This window comes from Drosophila grimshawi, unplaced genomic scaffold (genome assembly GCF_018153295.1).
Source record: "Drosophila grimshawi isolate 15287-2541.00 unplaced genomic scaffold, ASM1815329v1 contig_311, whole genome shotgun sequence".
Taxonomy (NCBI): domain Eukaryota; kingdom Metazoa; phylum Arthropoda; class Insecta; order Diptera; family Drosophilidae; genus Drosophila; species Drosophila grimshawi.
Window position 1 is genome coordinate 13,375,023 of NW_025063098.1, and position 20,809 is coordinate 13,395,831.

At 35.9% G+C, this 20,809-nt stretch overlaps 1 protein-coding gene across 14 annotated transcripts in view; it reads left to right on the top strand.

Annotated features, from left to right (window-relative positions):
* LOC6567858 (tight junction protein ZO-3) overlaps window positions 1–20,809 on the top strand; it is a 110,510-nt gene that overhangs the window by 65,102 nt on the left and 24,599 nt on the right. The window contains exon 1 of one of the 14 annotated variants that reach the window (XM_032740355.2): window positions 5,771–6,025. The exons of 12 other annotated variants lie outside the window; for them this stretch is intronic. In XM_032740355.2, the coding sequence (XP_032596246.1) occupies window positions 5,945–6,025 (81 nt within the window). In that variant the 5' untranslated portion in view covers window positions 5,771–5,944. Of the gene's footprint in view, window positions 1–5,770; window positions 6,026–20,809 lie in introns of those variants that run through there. One more of the 14 variants, XM_032740363.2, reaches the window with a different exon arrangement.

Below are 20,809 nucleotides of genomic sequence, written 5' to 3' on the forward strand. Positions count from 1 at the left end.
GCTCAAAAACAGCAAATGAAGGCAAATAAGCATGCTCTAGTCGAGAGAGCTCGACTAGGTGATACCCAAGCCTTTACGTCTCATAAGTCGTAAAGGTCCTAAAAATGATCATGTTTGAGTGTTTGGCATTGCTGTGGCAATTTGCGGTATCGATAATCGATTTTAATCGATATTGGGGCTAATGGAGTAGTTTAGCGATCACATAAAGTAAACTTTGACTGCGTATGGTATACAAGAACTTATATAACTCATACATAAATCTGACAGTTGCTAAATCGCCTCGGCTATCGATATAGATCACGAATATATATGCCTAATGAGATCGGCGATGCTTTCTCATACTTTGTACATACGTTTGCATATCTTCATTATACCCTTTTTCACAAGTTCACTGGGTTCAGGGTTTAAAAATCAGCCACAAGGCAGACACAGTAGCAGCTAATTTGCCGTTGACTGCGGCAAACACACAGATACATACAGATACACACAGATACACACACACTCACACACACACGTGCATCTGCATGCACACCTGCCAGTTGCAGTCGTTTTCAAAACATTCTGGCAGCCTATCTGTTTGCTGTGGTTCCTTTGTGGCGACTCCACGGCTTCCATTGCGGTTTCATCCATCAGTTTTCAAAAATCATTGCCGTCCTTTTTTTGGGTATTTATTTATGCAGTCATTTTGGCGCAGAACGAGCTTCGCTTCATTCTTGCATTCATCCATCCATTTGGTCAGTGACTTTGAAGTATTCTTGCTCGTTTTGGTCTACTCTCAGCATCATTAGTGAACCTATAAACAATTTTTAGTTTTATTTTGCACCATTTTTCTACGCTGTGGGCAGAATTTATGCGCTTCTGTTTCAGATTCTGAAGAGTATTTAAATTTGAGAAATTGGTTTTCTTGATTGTTTTTTTAATTTACGGTGGGCCAAATTTGACTTACAATTATGTAAAAGTGATCATATCAAGGTGTAATTTGGTTGCATTAATACTGAAATTAGTCAATTTCGTTGGCAATTGAAATAATAGCCATAACAAATTGAAATATAAATAAATATATATATTTAATTGTAGAGCTTTTATATATTAAGTGAAAAATGTAATAAATATTTGTTTGAAATAATTATTTTAACCTGTCTAGATTTTAGTAATAAAAACCAACTCAAATAATAATATTAATAATACTATGAAAATTATAATTTCATTTGATTTTGTATATGTTTTCAATTGTTTCAATAATTGCATTTATCTCTTACTTAATAACAATTATTATTGAGTAAATTTTAGTTTGACAATTTGTTGAAAGTGCAACAACATAAATTCGCAATTCATAAGATTCAAATTAAAATTAAATAAATAATTTGCAAGTGAATAAATTTCAATTGTGAATTCCATTAAATACAAGCAAATATTCAAATAGAAAAATACCACTGTGCAAAATGACTCAACTTCCGCTGTGTAAAATTCCATTTTGAAGTTATGCTCGAATCAACTCGGAATCAAATAAATGAAAACGAATGAAGAAAACATGCTATCTCATTCAACTCTAACCAGCAGGCAGCTGGTTCCTCAACTCTGGAGACTTGAGTGTCTCGTTCTCTAAACCCTTGAAATACGAGCAATGTGTTGGAATTTAAGCCAACATGTGAAATGAATTTCTTGGCAGCACGCAAAACTCAGCATAGATAAAATGTCTACTTAGTTGCGACGAAGAAGCAGAAGGTGACAAGTTAACAGCGAGGCGGGGGAAAACTGTGGACAGACACAACGACACTATACCCACCTTATGCAAAACTGACAACTGCAGTTCGAGTTTGTGTATTTATTTCTGTGTCCAGATGTGAGCGGGAGGAGTACTTGCCCAGAGGTGCCCGGCTCGCTGCAGTTGCCCGTAAATTGAATAAGCACGCAGCTCCTCCTCGCTGGCATGTGTTATGGCATTTTGTTAGGGTTTCGCTTGATGACGCCTGGCGAAAGAAGAAAGTTGTTAACAAAAGTGCACAGCGATTTTTCTACTACTCGTTTTTTCTTTTTTTTTTTGCTCTTGCATTGTTGGTTGTATCACGCGCCAACACAAAATCTGCAGCGCTCTACATCTTGAGATACAAAATACGTTTATTTCTGAGATTTTGCGGTTGCTCATTGTGAATTCAGTGCAGGAATCTCTGCATTTCTAATCAATCAACGAAATCAAATACGCTGCAACAGAATTGGAATGCTGAATTGTAGACTTACACTTTTTTCACAGAACTGTAAAATGAGATTAAGATTTCACATATCTAAACAGATATTTAAGATTGTTTATAAATTCATACAAGTTAATTTGAAAAATACCAGTGAGCAAACATAATGTTATTATATTATATGATTTAATATTAAGAAATATATTTCTACAAAGTAAATATGTCGGGAACTTGAGGAAGATCAATTGACTTTTAAAAGTAATGATAAAAATAGGTAGTTAAAAGAGATTAACTTGGTCAAACTTCAGTTGACTTATTGGACAAAATCATAAATCATTTATAAAGGAGGGGCACAATAACTGCAAGTGGTCACAGTGCACTGACAGTAACAATAATAATTACTTTCGTAAGCATGCCACTTGTCATTTCAGGTGGTTGTTAAATCAAATCCTACGTATGCATATATCAACTAAATGCTGCATATTTGCTACGCTCGGCTATTGAAAAAATCCTACTATTTTTTTTTAACTACCAAAAATCTAACTGGCCACTGGCACAACAATTAAGCTCATAAAATTTTATGCCTGCAATGTTCGTGTACAAATCAAATTACCCAACGGGCCCCAAAGACTCAAAAGCTTTGTGCTAATAACCAGCAGCCAGCCAGCTGGGTTTGTCTGTGTCATATCGTAAAACCCCCTCCATCTTCGTCTACCCCTTAAAGTAATAATTGTGTCAAAATCGAATTACCGCCAGTTTGAAATGCTGCACGTGCTCAGCGCAGTTGTTGTTGATGTAGGCAATCGTAAACAACACTAAAGATAAAACAATTGTTGTTCGTACAAAAAAAGTGCATTAGGCCTTTTAGGCTTACAAAGCATTGGTCGCAAAAGAAACTGAAAGATAAGAATCGTATTGCTCAGTTATTTGACTTATGGTACATAAATTCAAAACTCAACGCAATGTATGAGCCAAGTTCAATGTATAGTATATAAAATGAAATACCAACCCATTCCAAGTGGGCTAATACGATAAACATTGACCACCACCCCAACCTGAGGCAGCAACTGCTTTGGGAAATATTTTGTGCTCTCGTTTTCTGTCCACTCATGCACTTGAGCAGACTACAAGCATTCGCTTGAAATGTCTTAACAATAATGCAGACGGCTGATATTGGGCTAGGCCAAGTCTGTGCACAAGGCGACCAAATAGTTTGTTCACTCGAATTCTCTCAAAAGTTTAACAAGCTTTAAATTGTTTGGTAACTTGATAAATACTTGGCTGGGCAACATGAGCAATTCACCTAGGTAGAGGTTTAAAGTATTGTATTATTAAAATATCAAGCAATTCTACGAAATTCACTTTGTAAATACTAATTAAATTATGGATATTTTTATCGCTTTTGCAACGCCTTTGTACAAAGTTAAAAATCAGTCACGTTAAATAAGTTAAGCAGACATTTTACTTGCCTTAAAGTTTATATTTGAAATAAGTTTTTGTTGTCTTTTACAACTTATCTGAACTTATTGGCTTAATACGTGCTTCAGGAAATTATGAAGAATTAAGAATGAAAAGCGACAAACAAAAGTTGATCTTATATTTTTGTGTAATATATTTATAAGCTAGCATTATCTGGTTGATGGGGAGTAGTCTGTGTAAGAAAATAGCAAGTGTTTTTTGTATAAAAATTATGTTCTAAGTATAAAAATCAGTTGATTATACTTTTTTATTAAAAAAAATAGTTAAATATATTCTGAGTAGGAAATTCCATTGATTTATTATTAAAACAAGCAAAATAAATTAAAAAAACATTCTGAGTAGAAGTTTACAATTTGATATTTAAATAATAAAAAGTAGACAAATTAGATACATACTAAGTAGAAAGTCAATTGAAATAAGTTTGCTAAGACTGTTCTCATCCAAAGTATTTAAAGGGTGCAAAGTGTTATTTGGTGGAGCACAGGAAATTGAATTGCGATAGGTTAGGTGACAGGACCAACGCAAGCGTTGTCCACTTAACGCCCCTGTGACCACTTGACCAATCGCCACACTGACTCATGGCAAGCCATCAAGCAGAAGTCGTGGCATGCCACAGTACATACATATTGGCAGCATTGCTCGGCAAAGCAGCAAGCAGCAAGCAGTTAGCAGTTAGCTCATTGGAAATGCATAGCAGCAGGCAACAAAGGGAGCCACATTCCTATAAATACCACTTCACACTGCCTGGCTGCAAGTTTTTCTTTTATCTTTGATTGCAAACTTGAACGCTCTACAGAAACGCACACATACAGACACACACACACACACACACATACACACACACACACATACACACACACACACTCGCACACACAAGCACTCCTTCAACTCCTGCCTAAAGGAACCACGGAGCCAAAGTTACAACAAAAAAAAAAAAATAATAAAAAAATGATTAAATAAAAATCACAAACCCGTTGCCAGTGCTACCCATTTTGTTGCCTTTGTCGCTTTGTGGCTTTGTTGCTTTGTCGCTCAACTTAACTCTACAAAAGAAATATTTATATATATACATGCTATACACACACACACACACACATACATACCTGAGGATATTTATGCATGTGTATGCATACATACACATAAATACATACATATATGTAGAGTCAAGCGCCAAACCGGGTCTCTGTCGTTCCATGTTTCAAAAAGTTGCCCGGCAACATTTTTGCCAGCAGCGCGCGCATGTTGCCAGCAACAAGTTTTGTCGTCTACCTGACACATGTATCAGGCCTCTGCCTCAGTCTTTGTCTCTGACTCTGTCTCTGTCTATGTATGTGTGTTCTTGGTTGTGGTGTGTCTGTGTGAAAGGTGCGCGCTGCTTACCTGCCTCTGTATCTCTGTAGTGTGTGTGTGTGTGTGTGCTGACTTGTTTGTGTGTGCGTTGGGCATTTCTGAGCACATTTTACGTTTTCCACGTACGTCGGCGGCTTTTGCTTTCTTGAGCGCTCGGCGTCCATTTCAAAAGTCGACAACGTTTGCTGGCGAATGGACGCGATTAACGGATGAATTTCGCCGCCGTCCGTTTCATTTCGGTTCGTTTCGTTTCGTTTCGATATTGCTATTGTGGTTGTTGTTGTTGTTGTTGTCGAACTTAGATCTAGTCGTGCGCTTTGATTTTTCGCTGCACTTCGGCGGCGCCTGTACTTTTTTTTTTGGGAGGGGGGGTTATTTATGCCAACAACTTCGAACTTCGTTTGCTGTGGGCCAATTTTGTACGAACGTGCCCCGTTTGCAGTTTGTTTGTCGCGTTTGTTGGCGTTTGTTGGCGTTTGTTGGCTGTGTTGTTGTTTTCGTGCTCAAATTGTTTGTCACGCGCGTGTCTCGCGACTTTTCGGTGCTCTCCCAAAAGCGACGCAAGCCCATTTTCAGTGCAAACGAAATATTCAAATTCAAAAGTGTAGTGAAAACCAAAATCATTCATACAAAAAGTGCACAAATTGTTTAACTAATTAACCAAAAATACTGCAGAAAGAAAAGAAATATATACAAAATACAACAAAATTTGTGACACACACGCACACACAAATAATTGCAAAATTGAACGGCACATGCGCAACGCCTGCATTTAGTTTGTGCAACATGTTGTTGCAACAGCCACAGTCACAGCCACAGTCCGCAAATCTGTTGTCGCACTGAGCAACCAACAGCAAAGGAAAAAAAAGACCGTCAGCAAGACAACCTCTCACATATTATTTTCGGCTGTGTTGGTTGCTGCTGTTAACATGGATATCGTCGGAGCAGCAACGGGCAATCAGCACGTTCTACCAAACAATCATTATCGCCATGAATCATTGCTGCAACAGGTAAATACGATGATTATTGTAAAGAGAGTGTCGATTGCCGACCATAGAAAGTTGTGCTTGTAAATTGAATGCGATGCACCCGAGTCAAGCAATTACATCAATTGACTTATGAAATTCATATTTAGTGTTCATAATTTAACCTAAATGCAACATTTTTTTCTTTTGCCAGACGACCCCAATTTAGTTTTAAAAGGTCAAAAGACTTGGATGAACTATTATTAAATTATTATAATAAAGCTCTGTTTGCGATTTGGTAACAACAAAAATCGAAACATTAAATTTGTTTTGTTTTTCTTTTTTGCAATTTGATTTACATATATCTGCTTCATTAGCATTGTGGATTGCTGCAGGGTTTTTGCTTTTGACTCGTCTCATTATCGATTAAATTCTTCATTCTGCTTACAACTATGAAACTATTCTTAGTCACGCCGCTAAATTATTTAATTATATACACAACAATTAATGAAGTCTAAGTTTTCAGCTCAAGATTTTATTTTTAACCTTCATTGTCAATTGATTAGTCGAAGTTAATCGAAAATCATAGACTCGACATTTATTACTTTATTTATGTGTCATTGTAAATTGAAAAGAGCAATTTATAAGCAGGAAAGGCAAGCAATATTATCTTTATTCAACTATGATTTAATCATTTTGTAAATAAGCAGAAAATACATCAAATGTACATATTTTTCAAATCTTTTTATAAAACATTTACATTCTCTATTGAATTCAATTGCAAAACTCTCACCTCTTCAGTAAATGTTGAGCATTAGATGAGGCTTATATGGCACTGAAAAAACAAATCAACAACTGCGAAAAACTAAGAAAAATAACAACATCGATTGCAAAAATGTCAAGTTGTATTTTAACAGCGGATTTCATTCAAGTGAAACGCTCAAAGGCTTTTATGGCTACTGCAAAAAGCCATAAAGGTTGCCAAGAGACAACAACAGCAATAGCAACAACAACAACAACATCAACAATTCAACGTGTGGCAACTAATTGCATTTAATGCGACAAATTGTTGAGTCCGGTTAGACAAATGGTAGAGGAGAGCTCAAAGATTTGACATGAACCATTGATTAGCTGGAGCTATTAATTAAATAAGATTTCAAAGCAACGATGCCAAAGGTTTAATTCCCCTCCCAAATGAATTGATACACTCTTTTCGGTTGCATGGCCAAGTTTTCTTTTTGCTTTTTTGTTTTGGTTTTTTTTCAAGCATCAATCACAATTTCACTGATAATATCGTAAACAAGCACGAAACTCCATAAAAGCAAAAACAACTAAAACAACAACAACCGCGAAAAGATGAAAAACCAGCCACTTTGGATCGTTGCCAATTAACATAAAGTGTATAATTCAACAAATATGCCCAGCACATGCGCCATGCTGGGTATAAAGAAATCAAAAAACAAAAACAAAAAAAAAAACAAAACAAGCAACTAAATTATATAAAAAAGCATTGCAACTAGGCGCATGTGCAGCGGGACTGTCATTAAAAATTTGGCGTTACGTCTTGAGGAGTATACGGAGCTGCCACGGCTACTGGAGGCGTGCCCCTTGCCAATTGCCCCCTCCCAATCAAAAAAAAAAAAAAAAAAAACTTGTACACATAAAATTAATGAAGTTTTGAAAGTGAAACTTTTTGGCGTTGACGTTCCCCAAATTAATGGCTTTTGATAACAATTGTGGTCCTCCGATTTAGTTAGTGCATCATAAAGAAATCACTTTCATGTTGACCAATCGCAAAGAGCTTTGTTCGCATGTCTGCAAAAGTGTTTGCTTTGATTTCGATAGCAATCAATGAAAATTATTGATGAAAGCAAAAACCTTTAAAGAATAACAAGAAAACTAATGACATTTTAATAAAATATGTATTTCAAAGCAATGTGTGACTTTTTTAGCTTGTTAAACAAGTATTTTAAAATAAAAACAGTTTTGAGTAAATTAAGGAACGGTTAATTCACCTGCAGCTCAACAAATTAAGACTTGCTCTATTGTTTATATATATATGATAGATAAGTATTTATTTCAATAATTTAAGACGTGTAAATTTGAGTTATAAACTAAAAATGGATGAGCATCTTAGACACGCCAACGATTACACAGCCTTGCCGACAACCAAATTTCACCATAAATTTCTATTACTGACTGATGTGTCTAGCTATATGATGTAGAAGTCTGATGTTGATTGTTGATTATGACTAATCCGTAAACAGTTCTTACGTGAAGTCATCTTCCGAGCGAGAGTTCTTTAGTATTTGTATGATAAAGTGATCCGAGTATATTTCAAATTTCATCAAGATAGTTTAGGTCGACTCAACTAATGTGTTGATCAATATATATATATCTATATATACGCATCGCGTAATTAACTTCACAGCACATGTAAGCAGAAACCATGAATTCTATACTATACTTTTAATTGTGTCCAAAGAAATTAAATGGTATTTAATAAGAAGAGCAATACTGTGCCGTGGTCAATTGCTCACGCCTTCGCACACATAGAAACAGCACAGTGGGGGAAAATGTGGTTGATTGAGTATCGGAGTACGTATACCCCTAGCTCCCCTGCCGAGACTATTAACTAGAGAAACTTGACATTGCTTGACCAATCTGGGCGCTGCTCGATGGAGCTGGCATTCACTTTTTATCGACCAGCAAATCAAACGACGAAAACAATATTTATATTAAGTAATTCATATAAATAAAAATAATAATATGCGTTGATAATTTATGTGCTGATCATCAAATTACGCTCGTAGCACATTTTGTATTGGGATTCAATAAAAAGTATTGCTCACAAATGATGGTGAACGTTTCTAAGTAACTAGTTTGTATAAATGTAGTTATTAAGTTACAATAATAATAATGAGAGTTCCCAGTTTATTAATAAGACTTTCAGAAGTCTTTATCTAAAATACTTTCTGGGAAATATTAATTTCAAGTACATAAACATTTCTTTTTACTATTTTACCTACTTTATGATTGTGTCTTTCTCAACATTATATTTTTGCCAAATTTATGAAGACATTTTGGAACACCTTAAGCCGCAATTTATGTGCACAAATACGCCACACAAATCCTTTAAACCGATTTCTGAAAGCAAAGAAAAAAGACAGACAAAAAACCCGAACTTAAAGCAAATACAAGCGGAAAGTCACAATAAAAAATCTCTACACATAAAGAAACTGGTTTCACATGCTACAAGCTACATGGAAAAAAAAGGTTCGATCTGCTCGAGGAGCAACAAGAATATAACACACAAACACGAATTGTGTGTCTTAATGTCGCCCTAAAAAATCTATATATATATATATATATAAATAAAAAACACATGCCTGCTGAGTAGACTCTCTTCCACTCAAAGATAAACGATTTAAGAGAGCGTTCAAAAAGAAACCAACTCATTTTGAAAGAAAGAAAAAGTCTTCAGAATCAAGACAAGTTGTTCAACTGGTTTTTCAATGCGGATCAGATCCAAGAGTGCAGAAGATTTGTAAACCGGCCCCAGGCTCGGCTCGCCCTTTGCTCAAACCTCTTCGGTCCCCCACATCCCCCACTCCCTTTGGAGACTTGCTACCGCCCGTGAATTGAGTATGTTTCGAGCCAGTCTGTCAGATGCGGGTGTTGGGCATAACAAAAAGTATTGTTGTGAGTCTGTGTGTGTGTGTTGTGTGTGCGTGTGTTTGTGTTGCCATTCTGCGGCTCACAAGTTCGTTTAACACATTGATTTATATTGGTAATTTAACGCCATTATATTCTGCAGCTGGGTCTGCTGGACTCTCGGATTCGAAAGTTATCTAACAGGCCGTGAACTGCAACGATCAAACAACAATTGAATGCTGCCTCAGTATCGATTTGAAATCGTTGAAGCACATTGGCTTGCTTGCTGCCATGAATATATGGCTACGGGGCACATTGGGGTGCATGGAACCCAGCTCTGGCAATCATGCTGGGCACGGCCATGAAAGGGAGCTCGACCCGCCGCTCGAGCTGCCGCCGTTCCACGCGCTGGTTGCCATGTTAATCTTAATAATTGTTTGGCATGAAGCATTGATGAAGCCCTTTGCCCAGAAGCGAGCAGTGCACAAAATGCTTGGCATGACTTGTTCAGTGGCCCATTTGGGGGCGCAATGCTCGATTGAGCTGTAAAATTGTTAATTTAGCTACTGTATTGTGTTAGTCACGTGAGCTTAAATTGCTTCTTCTTGTTTTACCCCTTTGTTGGTGGTTTTTTCCTCCTCTATTTGTAATTTCCTCGTCATGCAATTAACTCGATGATTGTTTACGGATTTGTTCCTCTATGCGCTTTTACTTGAATTTGCTTGTTAGTAAAACTGTGATTAACTTTATGATATGGTTTATTGTACATATAAGAAAAAACATTGGATTTCTTTATTGCTCACAAAATATCAAAATTCTTTAAAAGTTCAAATTACGAGGAAAATGCCATCAAAAAAGTATATAAATAAAGGAAAAAAAAAGAACATAAAGAATATCAATAAAGCAATAAAAAGTAAAGCAATAAATTTATTACAAATTAGTTGTTTCCTAAGAAGCTTTTAAACTGAAGCCCACAGAATTAATAGTAAACAATCAATTCATAAACATTTTAAATACCATGAGTTATGAGAAAGCAATTTTGGCTTATGCGCAAACAAGTTTGAATTTTATAGTTGAAACAGCAGCACGACTAGCTGATACCCTAGAAGCCTTTCATTATGGAATTGGCCAGCTGATATTGGTTTGTTCAGTTTGAAATACGTTTTGATTAATTGTATGGCTATATTTTTACAATTGTATCTTGATTGTTGTCGGAAATCGATTTGAATTGTAGATGAAATGAGATAAAGTTGATCTGCTTATGGTAAACGAGAGAACAGATTTGGGCTTAATAAGTTCTTTAAGCCCAACACCATAATAATGAGCAAGATTACTATAAATCGGATAAATGGAATCTACTTGCTTATGCATATAATGGGAGTTTTCTTACAAATACAGTGACAATAAGATCATTAGTAGCTCAGAGCACCTGCAACATAAACTTAAGTTTTCACCTTCAAATAGCGGTAAGGAAAAAATGTCGTTCGACTTGTGCCACTTCTCAGGTCTAAAGATATTAAACAGCTTTTGCTGCCGCCATTCACAAAATTCACACAATAAGTATTTTTACTGAAACGAGCTTATTAGCAGCGATTTATTAGCATTTTGAAATGGAAATGGAAATCGAAATCTAAAGCGACAATCTTGATTAACTGGAACTCGAACTGAAACTGAAACTGTAATTGAAACTCAAATAGAAACCAGGTCTTGTTAAACAGCTAAAACAAAAGCCAAGCTGTGTGAGCCAGTTTGCAATTGCTGCTGCATAGCTGAATTTAGCTAAATTTACAAGATACAAGATAAAAGATTCGAAAATGTGTAAAATGCGTTCGAGCTGCATTTGCTTGCCATTTATTATTATTATTATTTTTTCTTGTTTTTTTTTCTGCTTTTTGCTGCTGTCCGTCCGACAAAAATGTGGTCGCTGAATGTGACGGCATTTTTCATGTGGCTCCTGAGAGCCACTCAAAAGCCCAGACTTGTTTGCTTACGAAACCGATGACAAGCCACCGGACAAACTACCGGACAGAAACCGAGTCACTGGCACAACAGACACATAAGCCGAGAGACAGACAGACGGACAGGCAGCAACAACATCAAGCATAAACAACGCGCTTTTAAGTAGCAGACAAAGGCAACAAGACTTACAAATTGTCTATGCAATTGATTAGGAAATGAGCTGCAGTCATGCGTTGGATGCATTCATGAATAGCTTATTGAATATACATATAATATATATATATAAATATATCGAGCTATACAACTTCAACATGCTGTGCTTGTCTAAATGCATACCGCACCCAGTTAATAAAGACACAAATTCCACACAATTGATTCATAAACCAAAACAGAACCAAAAAATGAAGAAAAAAAAACCGGTTCTGCGTACCTTCAACAAATATTTGCATAAGAGTTTAATATTCTTACTCTTTGCAATATCAATTCGTATTGCTCGTCGTTCGCATCAAATCAAGCAGAACCAACTGCTGCACATTCCAAAGTTTTACGCCTTTTTATTTTTATTTTTATTTACTTTTCTATTTTTTTATGGTTTACTTTTATTGGCACATTAAACACCTGCCAAGTGGATTTAAGTGACAGTTGTCTCACTCTGTGGTTGGTTACTGCGGTGTTTTTTCTTTCATTTCAACGAGCCCTTTGTTTTTGGCCAGCATTCATTGTGGCAATGCTGCTTTGACTCTCGGCCATGATTCATTTTGGCCAATCAGCTGAAGTTGCATTTTCTCAATTTGTATTTACTCATTCTGCATCCTTTGTTTGTTCCAGGCTCTTGTTTAATTGAAATTTCATCCACGCTCTGTGATTTTTCTACATTTATTTTGCTGCGTTCCCATTTCTGGTAGTGTTGGCTATTCACTCAATCAAAAGAAATTCAATTATTAAATTTCAATTGCAAATAACTATAGAATTACAATCAATAGATACAATTATTCCGAGAAGTGCCTGACTCACAAGAAGGCTTAACAATTAAAGTTTGCTATTGGAGTCAAAGCTTAAAGCTTGGCTTACAGCTTTAAACTGGTATTGTCAAAGCTTTTTATGAAAAAGATCACCAATACCAGCTCATTTGCTCAAATACGCAGATAGATCTAATATTGTTTGTATTTAAAAAGTATTTAAAATATTTATTTTTGGATTTTTACTAAACCTATTTTATCGAAGTGATGTAAAATATGTATATAAACATCTATTTCGTTTATGTTTATGAGACAATGAAGACTTTTCCATGGGGAGTGATTGTTTTTTCTATCGCTTCATTGGGCAATGCCAGTGTTCACACCTTTGAATTATTTTGAAAATCTTTTTATGTGATTTTGCGTGGGTCGCTTGCCGCCTTCGTTAATTTTTGTGACACACTTTTCCACTCAAATGTCATAGTTTAATTTGTTGCTTTTTCATGCCTCTGCCTTTGCCATAATAAAGAGTAAAAACGAACAATAAACGACGCTTAAGTGTATTGAATGCATTTTATGTGAATTTGCTACATATATGATATCGAAATCAGAAATCAATTTGCACTTTTAAGGTTAACATTTTCCCAATTTGACAACCTTTCACTCTCTTCTCCGGTTTAGTGCATGTGAAAGTTATTTTTTTGGAGGGGGAACCCATTTTATTCTTAAATCCAAAACAAAACAATAACAAAATAAAGAAAAAAGAAGCTAACAAGCAATTTGATATGCAAATCATACCAAGTCTGAATAAAACATTAGCCAGTCATCTGCCAGAACACAGACCTTTAACGCAATTTAGCCCAAAGTGACTGAGGCGATGCCCTGCGCTCATTCTCCGAACTCTAATTGATGTTCCCTTATTTATTTGGCTCGTTTTCGCATACTAATTGCGACTGCGACTCTTGTGAATTTCATTTTACATACATATGAGCTTGTGCTGATTTCTTGTTGACTGACCCTCTTGTGGAGCAACATTTGAATACAATGATTGAATGCCAACGTTATTTATGATTCATCGGCTAAAATAAAATAACAATGTGCTCGCGTTGAGTTTCGAGTCGAAAATACCAACACGAATAATGCCTGAATAGAAATGGCTACAAGCTGTTGTTTTTTTTATATTTTTTTATAAGAATTAATTACCTTTTGATATGGCATACCGCGACCGGATTCTTTCGATTTTTTTCCGTATACTCCTTGACTGTGGAGTTTTTATATAATGTTTATTATGATTACTCGATTACTCTATATGTTTACCATAATAATGTAATTATTTAATTTCGCTTCTGTTTCTTTGCAGGTAAGTTAAGCGTTCCCTTTAGCCAAATCGCATGCCCCTGGGGCATATTCGTGAGTATGAAATCTTTAATCGTGCAACGCGATGCCTAATTGGCCCGGCTGTAAGTGCTGGCCATCATTTGGACATGTGCCCCATCAAGGGCCATAATAAGCAAAAGTCATTTTTGAATAGTCGCCCGACGAGCGACCAACAACTCAACTACGGCTTCACATATGACCACTCTATCTAGTATATAAACAAAATAGAGCCCAGACTCTGTTCGGTTAATGGTAGTTTTTAATTTTCCAGTCGAATGGCTGGCAAATTTTATGTAACATGGCACTTAATTGCATATCTAGTAGATGTATATATATATAAGGAATCGCTGAAGCGTCGCTTAACAACAAGTTGTCATTTTTTTTGCTGTCTCCCCATCCAATCACATAATGGCTGTCATATTGCCATCAACATGTTATTATACCCTGACAGCAGAGGTACAAGAGGATATTAGTTGTATCCTTCAATGATTTGGTTTTGCCAACTAGAATTACATTAGTCTCAGTGTATTTCGAAGTCGAATCTTAAGCTTCAGTGCCGCAGGCCTAATGGATAAGCTAACCACAACAGCAATTTGGATACATTTGCGCTTAACCGAAGTCAGTTATTTGCTTAGCCAAGCTAATTGCGACTAAATCGTTGTGTGGGTGTTTAATAGAGCTGGCGTTGATGTTGTCACATAGTTTACATCAATTACAATGCAGCAAATAATACCATAAATTTGTATGCATATTTGAAGCATTCAGTTTTGTTGTTAGTATTGATCGAGTGCAATAAAGATAATCGCAGCTGAAGCGTGGGTTTCTCTAATGCACCTAACCACTTAGTTGCAAATAGTTGTCTCTCGACAATTAAATGTTTGATTAATGCAAAATCGTCAAAGTCGATTGAAGAAATTACTCATGCAAATATTGTCATTAAATTAATTGCCAGTAATAAACCAGATATAAACTTGTTCATACAAATTGTTTACACAATTATGATGGCTTAAGGCCAAGGGCGAAATGTTGTTTGTCTACAGCAGATATGCAATGTTTATACGGATATTATCCTTATAGCATACTACAGCTCCTTTCCTACTCTCACTAAATAATAATCAAACATTTTTAGTAGCATACTTTTAAGGCTATTTCAAATATATATTTGAATCCATTTACATTTACATTTAAGGATAACACCATTGATAACTTTTATTATCAACACACGGACGATTTATAAATAATCTTATTATATATATTTTTTTTTACTTTAAATAATTGATTATTTATTTTGATCAAGAAATTCATTTCTAATCACAAACCAAAGGAGCATTGCTGCCAAAATGATTTAATTTTGTGGCACTTTCCAAAAAAATAAAGAAGGAGGAAAATCAAGCGCTGCAATGTGAGTGTTTTGAATAAAAATCTGATTTTGATTTTGATACAGGACTTGGCATGTTTCTTTGCACTTCACATGTCTGCTTGTCATGTTGCCAGTTTGCTCCCTTTTTGCTTTCCCTTTGCTGCTGCTGTTTGCCATAGAAAATTACACACTCATTTCAAAATGTTTACCTTTGCATAAGAGTGCGCGCTCGAAAAGTGTTCCGTATCCCGGAGCCTTCATTCCGTTTCCTGTTTACATAGAGCCGTGTTTCCTTCTCGAGCAGGTCGCATCTAAAATGGGAGTACGAGTTGTTTGCTCAGGGCAATGGGAGCATTGTATGTGTGTTGCTGTGACAAGTGAAAGGATCTCTGTGTCTGTGTGTGTGTGTGTATGTGTGTGTGCTTGTGGATACTTGTGAGTTTTTCATTTTGCCTGCCAACGTGCATGAAAGAAACTCAACTGGCTTGTAAGGGCAATGGCTGTGAAAGTTATTGACATACCTTTAAAGTTGCAGATGGGTGTTGCAATGATGTGTTAATACAAACACTATAGAAACAAAGTATTTATCTCTCGTAAAAAAAAGCTGAACAGCCACATTAAATCTATAAGTCGATCAACTAATAATGAGCTTGTGTAAAATTCAATTTAAATCTAGCTTGAAATCTGCATAAAATCATAACCTTTATTTATTTAGAGTGGCTTAAAAACAGTCCATAATTAAACAAAAATGATTCTAAGAAATGTAAAAATTAAAAAAGAGTAATTAAATTAGAAATTTACTACAATAATATAAGAATAATTCTCCTGTAGAGTTCTATGTACATACAAAAATAAGCTGTTCCATTCTTATTATGTAATTAAAACCAAAGAGAATTAAATAGAAAATATAAATTGAATTATATTTGAATTGAAATCATCTTCAATCTCTTTGAGCTAAGTTGTCTGCTACTCTTCCCACTTCAACTATTTGATTATGGATCGGGCAACACGATCTGTGGCAGCCCTGCGTCTCTAATCCTAATGGCTCAACTACTGCCACATTGACCTTTAGGAATGATAAGTTGAAAAACGTTACCTACTCGCCTACTTCAGGCCAATCCCATTGTCGCACTTTGTGCCACTCTGCGTGCCCAAGAAATGGAACTGGAAATGCAAGATACAAGATGCATGCAGACACATACATACATGTACATATAAGTACTTGAGGGACTTTCCCCTTGCCACTGCACGCATGCGCAGCATAACTCAACCACATGAAACCGACAATCGACTTTGGGCTTTTTAATTTTCACTCGACTGCACTTGGAAATGTGACCCTGTCGACGCATGCCTCAGTGCCTCAGTGTGTCTTGTTTTTTTGTTTTTGTTTTTTTCTTTTTTTTTCTATTTCTACTCTTTTTTCATGTGTGTGTTCTCTTCCCCGTTGCCCAATTTATGAAATCTAGAAATCTAGAGTTTTGTAGTTGAAGCACGTACCACGCACGCATTCGAAACAGAGAAGAAACAAATGGTCTCAAAAAAGAAAGAAAAACACACTCGACACACAAAAATGGGCATACACAATCCATTTGGATGCCAACAAATGACCAAAGAGTTATCGACCTACTACAACTGCCGCACACAATCTGATGCTCACTTCATTTGACTATTAGGGGCGACACCGATTTATGCAAGGACATTTTGCAGGCATGACCTTAAACATTAACACGTCGCGCCGGCATAAAACTTGTTAATATGCTTACCAAATGGGAACTGCAGCAGCCACTCAGACGCCTCATTTGGCGGCAGTATGGCAACATGCAACATTGTGACACATGCCAAGGGACGTGCCCATCGACGACAATATGCAAATGTAAATTATTGAAATTCTCTGCCAAATAGCCTCGTCGCCATCAACGCTATTCCCCAAATAGCAGTTTAGCTCCATTCCTGCCGCATCCTTCTGTCGTGTTAATCGCCGCAGACGACTCGTCGCATGTCAAACGTGAGCGACAGGACAACGAAAGCTTATCCTGCTTGCCACCATTGCCACGGCTGCAATCCCAGTTGTGTCCTTGTGCCATCAAAATAGCAGTCCCACGTGCACATTAAATACTCCAAATCTGACTTCCATGCAAATGCAGGTGCATTAAGGTGATCTATGCTGGAATTTGAAACAGTTTCAAAACTATCAAATTGTTAGTCATTAAAATACAATATAAATTGGAGTCAGGAAAACAAAAAAATTAAAAATAAAATAATAATTTGCATTATTAGCAAAATGATAAATAAAAATGTTTTTATGTTGATTATAAAATTAAAGCATTTCTCGTAAAATCAAATTAAAAATGGAAGAGACCCAATAGGTCTCCGAGTAATTTCGATAACTACTTTTGTAAAATATAATTATTCAAAAAACCTTTCGATTCTACTTGATTTTACGACCAGAATAGAATAGTGTTGCAAGCAAGCCATGCACCAAATTGTGGTTATTTTTAGGTATTTTTCTTTCCAATTCACTAATAAATAAACATTAAAATAAAATATAATAGTTCAAATACCTAATCAGCTTTTAAATTAATAAATAAACATTAAAATTAAATATAATAGTTCAAAATTCCTCATCAACTTTTAAATTAAAATTTTAAATATCAGTTAACAAACTGAGCCACCCTATTCTGAGGTCGACCTGCATGCATATTCTCAATCAAATCGAAATACAACAGTTTCATGTGAAAGTACATTAGTACCAATAAAAAAACATGTTTATTGCAGCATAATAAACAATCAGACACCATCATATTTAAAAGTCATTAACTTTCGCATTTGCGAATAAATATATTTGAGTGAGAACTGTTGGCGCTGAGTCAACACTTACAATTTGATATACTCTGGAACCAATTGGGAGAGTTGTCTGTTGTAATTAAGCATACACTAAAATTAACGCTAAATAAAGTTTGCTCATTATATTATTATAAATAAAAATATGAAACAGTTACAGATATTTCGTCAAGTGTATTTCCAAAAATAATTTCATATTTTTTTCCACTTCCTTCGCAGTGTATATAATAGTCGCAAACTTGTGAATTCGACAATTGCAAGAAGACTTGTTATTTTGTGCAGTTTGATAGCCACCCTTTGAGGGGAGGAAGGGAAAAAACATTTGCACACAAATGTTAACGCTTGATTGCATTTTAGTGTTGCATGCAGCAAAGTCAATTGTTTAGCGATTTGGTCCGCATGGCAACAGTCGCAGCCCCAGTGGTGTGTGGAACGTGTTGCACAGATTGCAATCCACGGTTGTGCCTGTCTAGACATGCTCATGTCTATGCCTGCTACCTGCATTGGCAAAGACCAGGGTTGCCCCTGGGCTGAAAGACCTTTTTTTTTTTAATTGCTGTCACTGCCACTACCTGAGGCCTGAGGTCTCCTTGAAAATGCCTGGGAAATGCGTACAGCACCCAGAAACGAAATAGATTAAAAAATCATTAGAATGTTGATAAATTGCATTGCATCCAAATGCAGACGCAGACCAAAGAGGTTAAAGCACTGCAGGAGGTGTTTAGCAAATTAAACAGATCACTTAAGGCACTCCTATCTCGAATGCGGTCTACATTTGATTTGGGGACTGACATCACACATTTTGGACATGGTCAGATAAAATGGCTAACAGTGTATGGCCCATAAAAAATAAACTGCACTTTGTAATATACACACAGCCCAATAGTTATGCGTACACAAGTCTTTTCAGCTCATTAATAAAATATAATGATAATCAAGTCTGCATGATATGGAATTTTGAGATTTTTTATATATCTATATTTATATTCTTAGAACCCTCAATGTCAAGTCCTGCATACATAATTTCAGTTAAAAAGAATTCACATTTTTATTGATGTATTTTTATTTGGTTTCTGTTTGCCGAAAGAATTTTGTAGTCGTTCGTTCGACCAGTAAATTGAATATCCATTAATGCAATTCAATATCCAAAATTTCGAACATTTTTGCCCTCTGTCTTGTAGTGTTTGTGGCTGTGTGTGTTTGTATCTGGGCATTGTTATTATATTTGGCACGAAAACAAACGTTTTGGCAAACCCTCATTTCACACCCGAATAGAACAACTAAAATGACAACGACAACAATAACAACTGTGCACATACAAGAATAAAATGAATTTCTACTTTATAGAAATTCCAGACAGTCTCGGTATAGTTCGGCATTGTTAGCATAATAGTTGGAATTGGTATAGGAAATGGCATCGACAACGGAGTCGTTTACAATTTAAATAAAAATAAAAAAAATAGCTTCGACAATGTTGATGGAGTAGCTCCATTTGGGAGTGGCAACTGCCTTCACGATTTGCTATTCACATTTTGCATAAATATGCGCGCTTTTGTCAGATGCAGTCGCAGTGGCAGTCGACGTCGCAGTCGAAGTCGCTGTTGCTGTCAACGAGAACTGCATTGATGACAGCGGTGGTGATGCGGTGACGACTACACAGCCAAAGCTATGTAAATGAATATCTATGCATGAAATATGTATATGTAAATACACCCATACATACATACATACCACTATGACACTCTTCAAGCATTGTCTTTAATTCATGAAAATTTCTGCATAGTAAGCATACTTTCATTTGGCGTTTAGAATTTAATTCATGGAATATTTCGCAGCTCACTTCACAGCACAACAACTACCACTGCAAACATAAACACATTCACACACACACACACACTGCAAGTGCAATTGCTGTTCTCTTATTCTGTAATGGAGATCTTCGTCTGTTTGTCACTTAAAGCGTTTAATAAGCACTCACTTGATTGAATTAATATGTCAAGTCGCTGCCATTGTGCGACTGCTGCTTGTGATCCGGGTTCGGAGCGTTTAATTGAATTGAAGTTGCCATCTGATGCTCCTCAAGCTGTGAACTTTTCAACTTTTGCTGCGTCAAGTGCAGGCATGCAAGCAATGCAATCACTGATATTATCCGTCTTTCTTAGATGCATCCGCATAAGTAGTTTAAAGCCACAGTAATTGACAATCATTTATAGCAAGAGTCATACTTTTAACTCGAGTCTTATAAAATATATAATTAATGCTTCGATTTATTCGAAAAAGTTACTTTTGTATATATTTATTTACATTTACATTCTCTTCCATATTTATATAGAGATAAGTGCAATCTACGATTCATAAATTTAACTGTCTAATTTAAAATCTGCATTTCAATCACGTTGCATTCAAGTATAAATTGCATCTTCAATGCATAAATCCATTGATCTTTATTACGCTTTATGATGAAATTCTTTATCCAAAGAGGAAGCACAAAAACTGTCTGCCTTTTTATTTGAAATTCACAAGGAACTCTGTATACCCATATATACATACATATATACATATAAACATTCATATATATATTTATATATAAGTATATACAGCTAATGCACTGTGAATTTGAAACTCGTAGTTAAATACGTTCCACGGCGATAGGTTCCACGGCCGTGTTATGCAGACAATCTG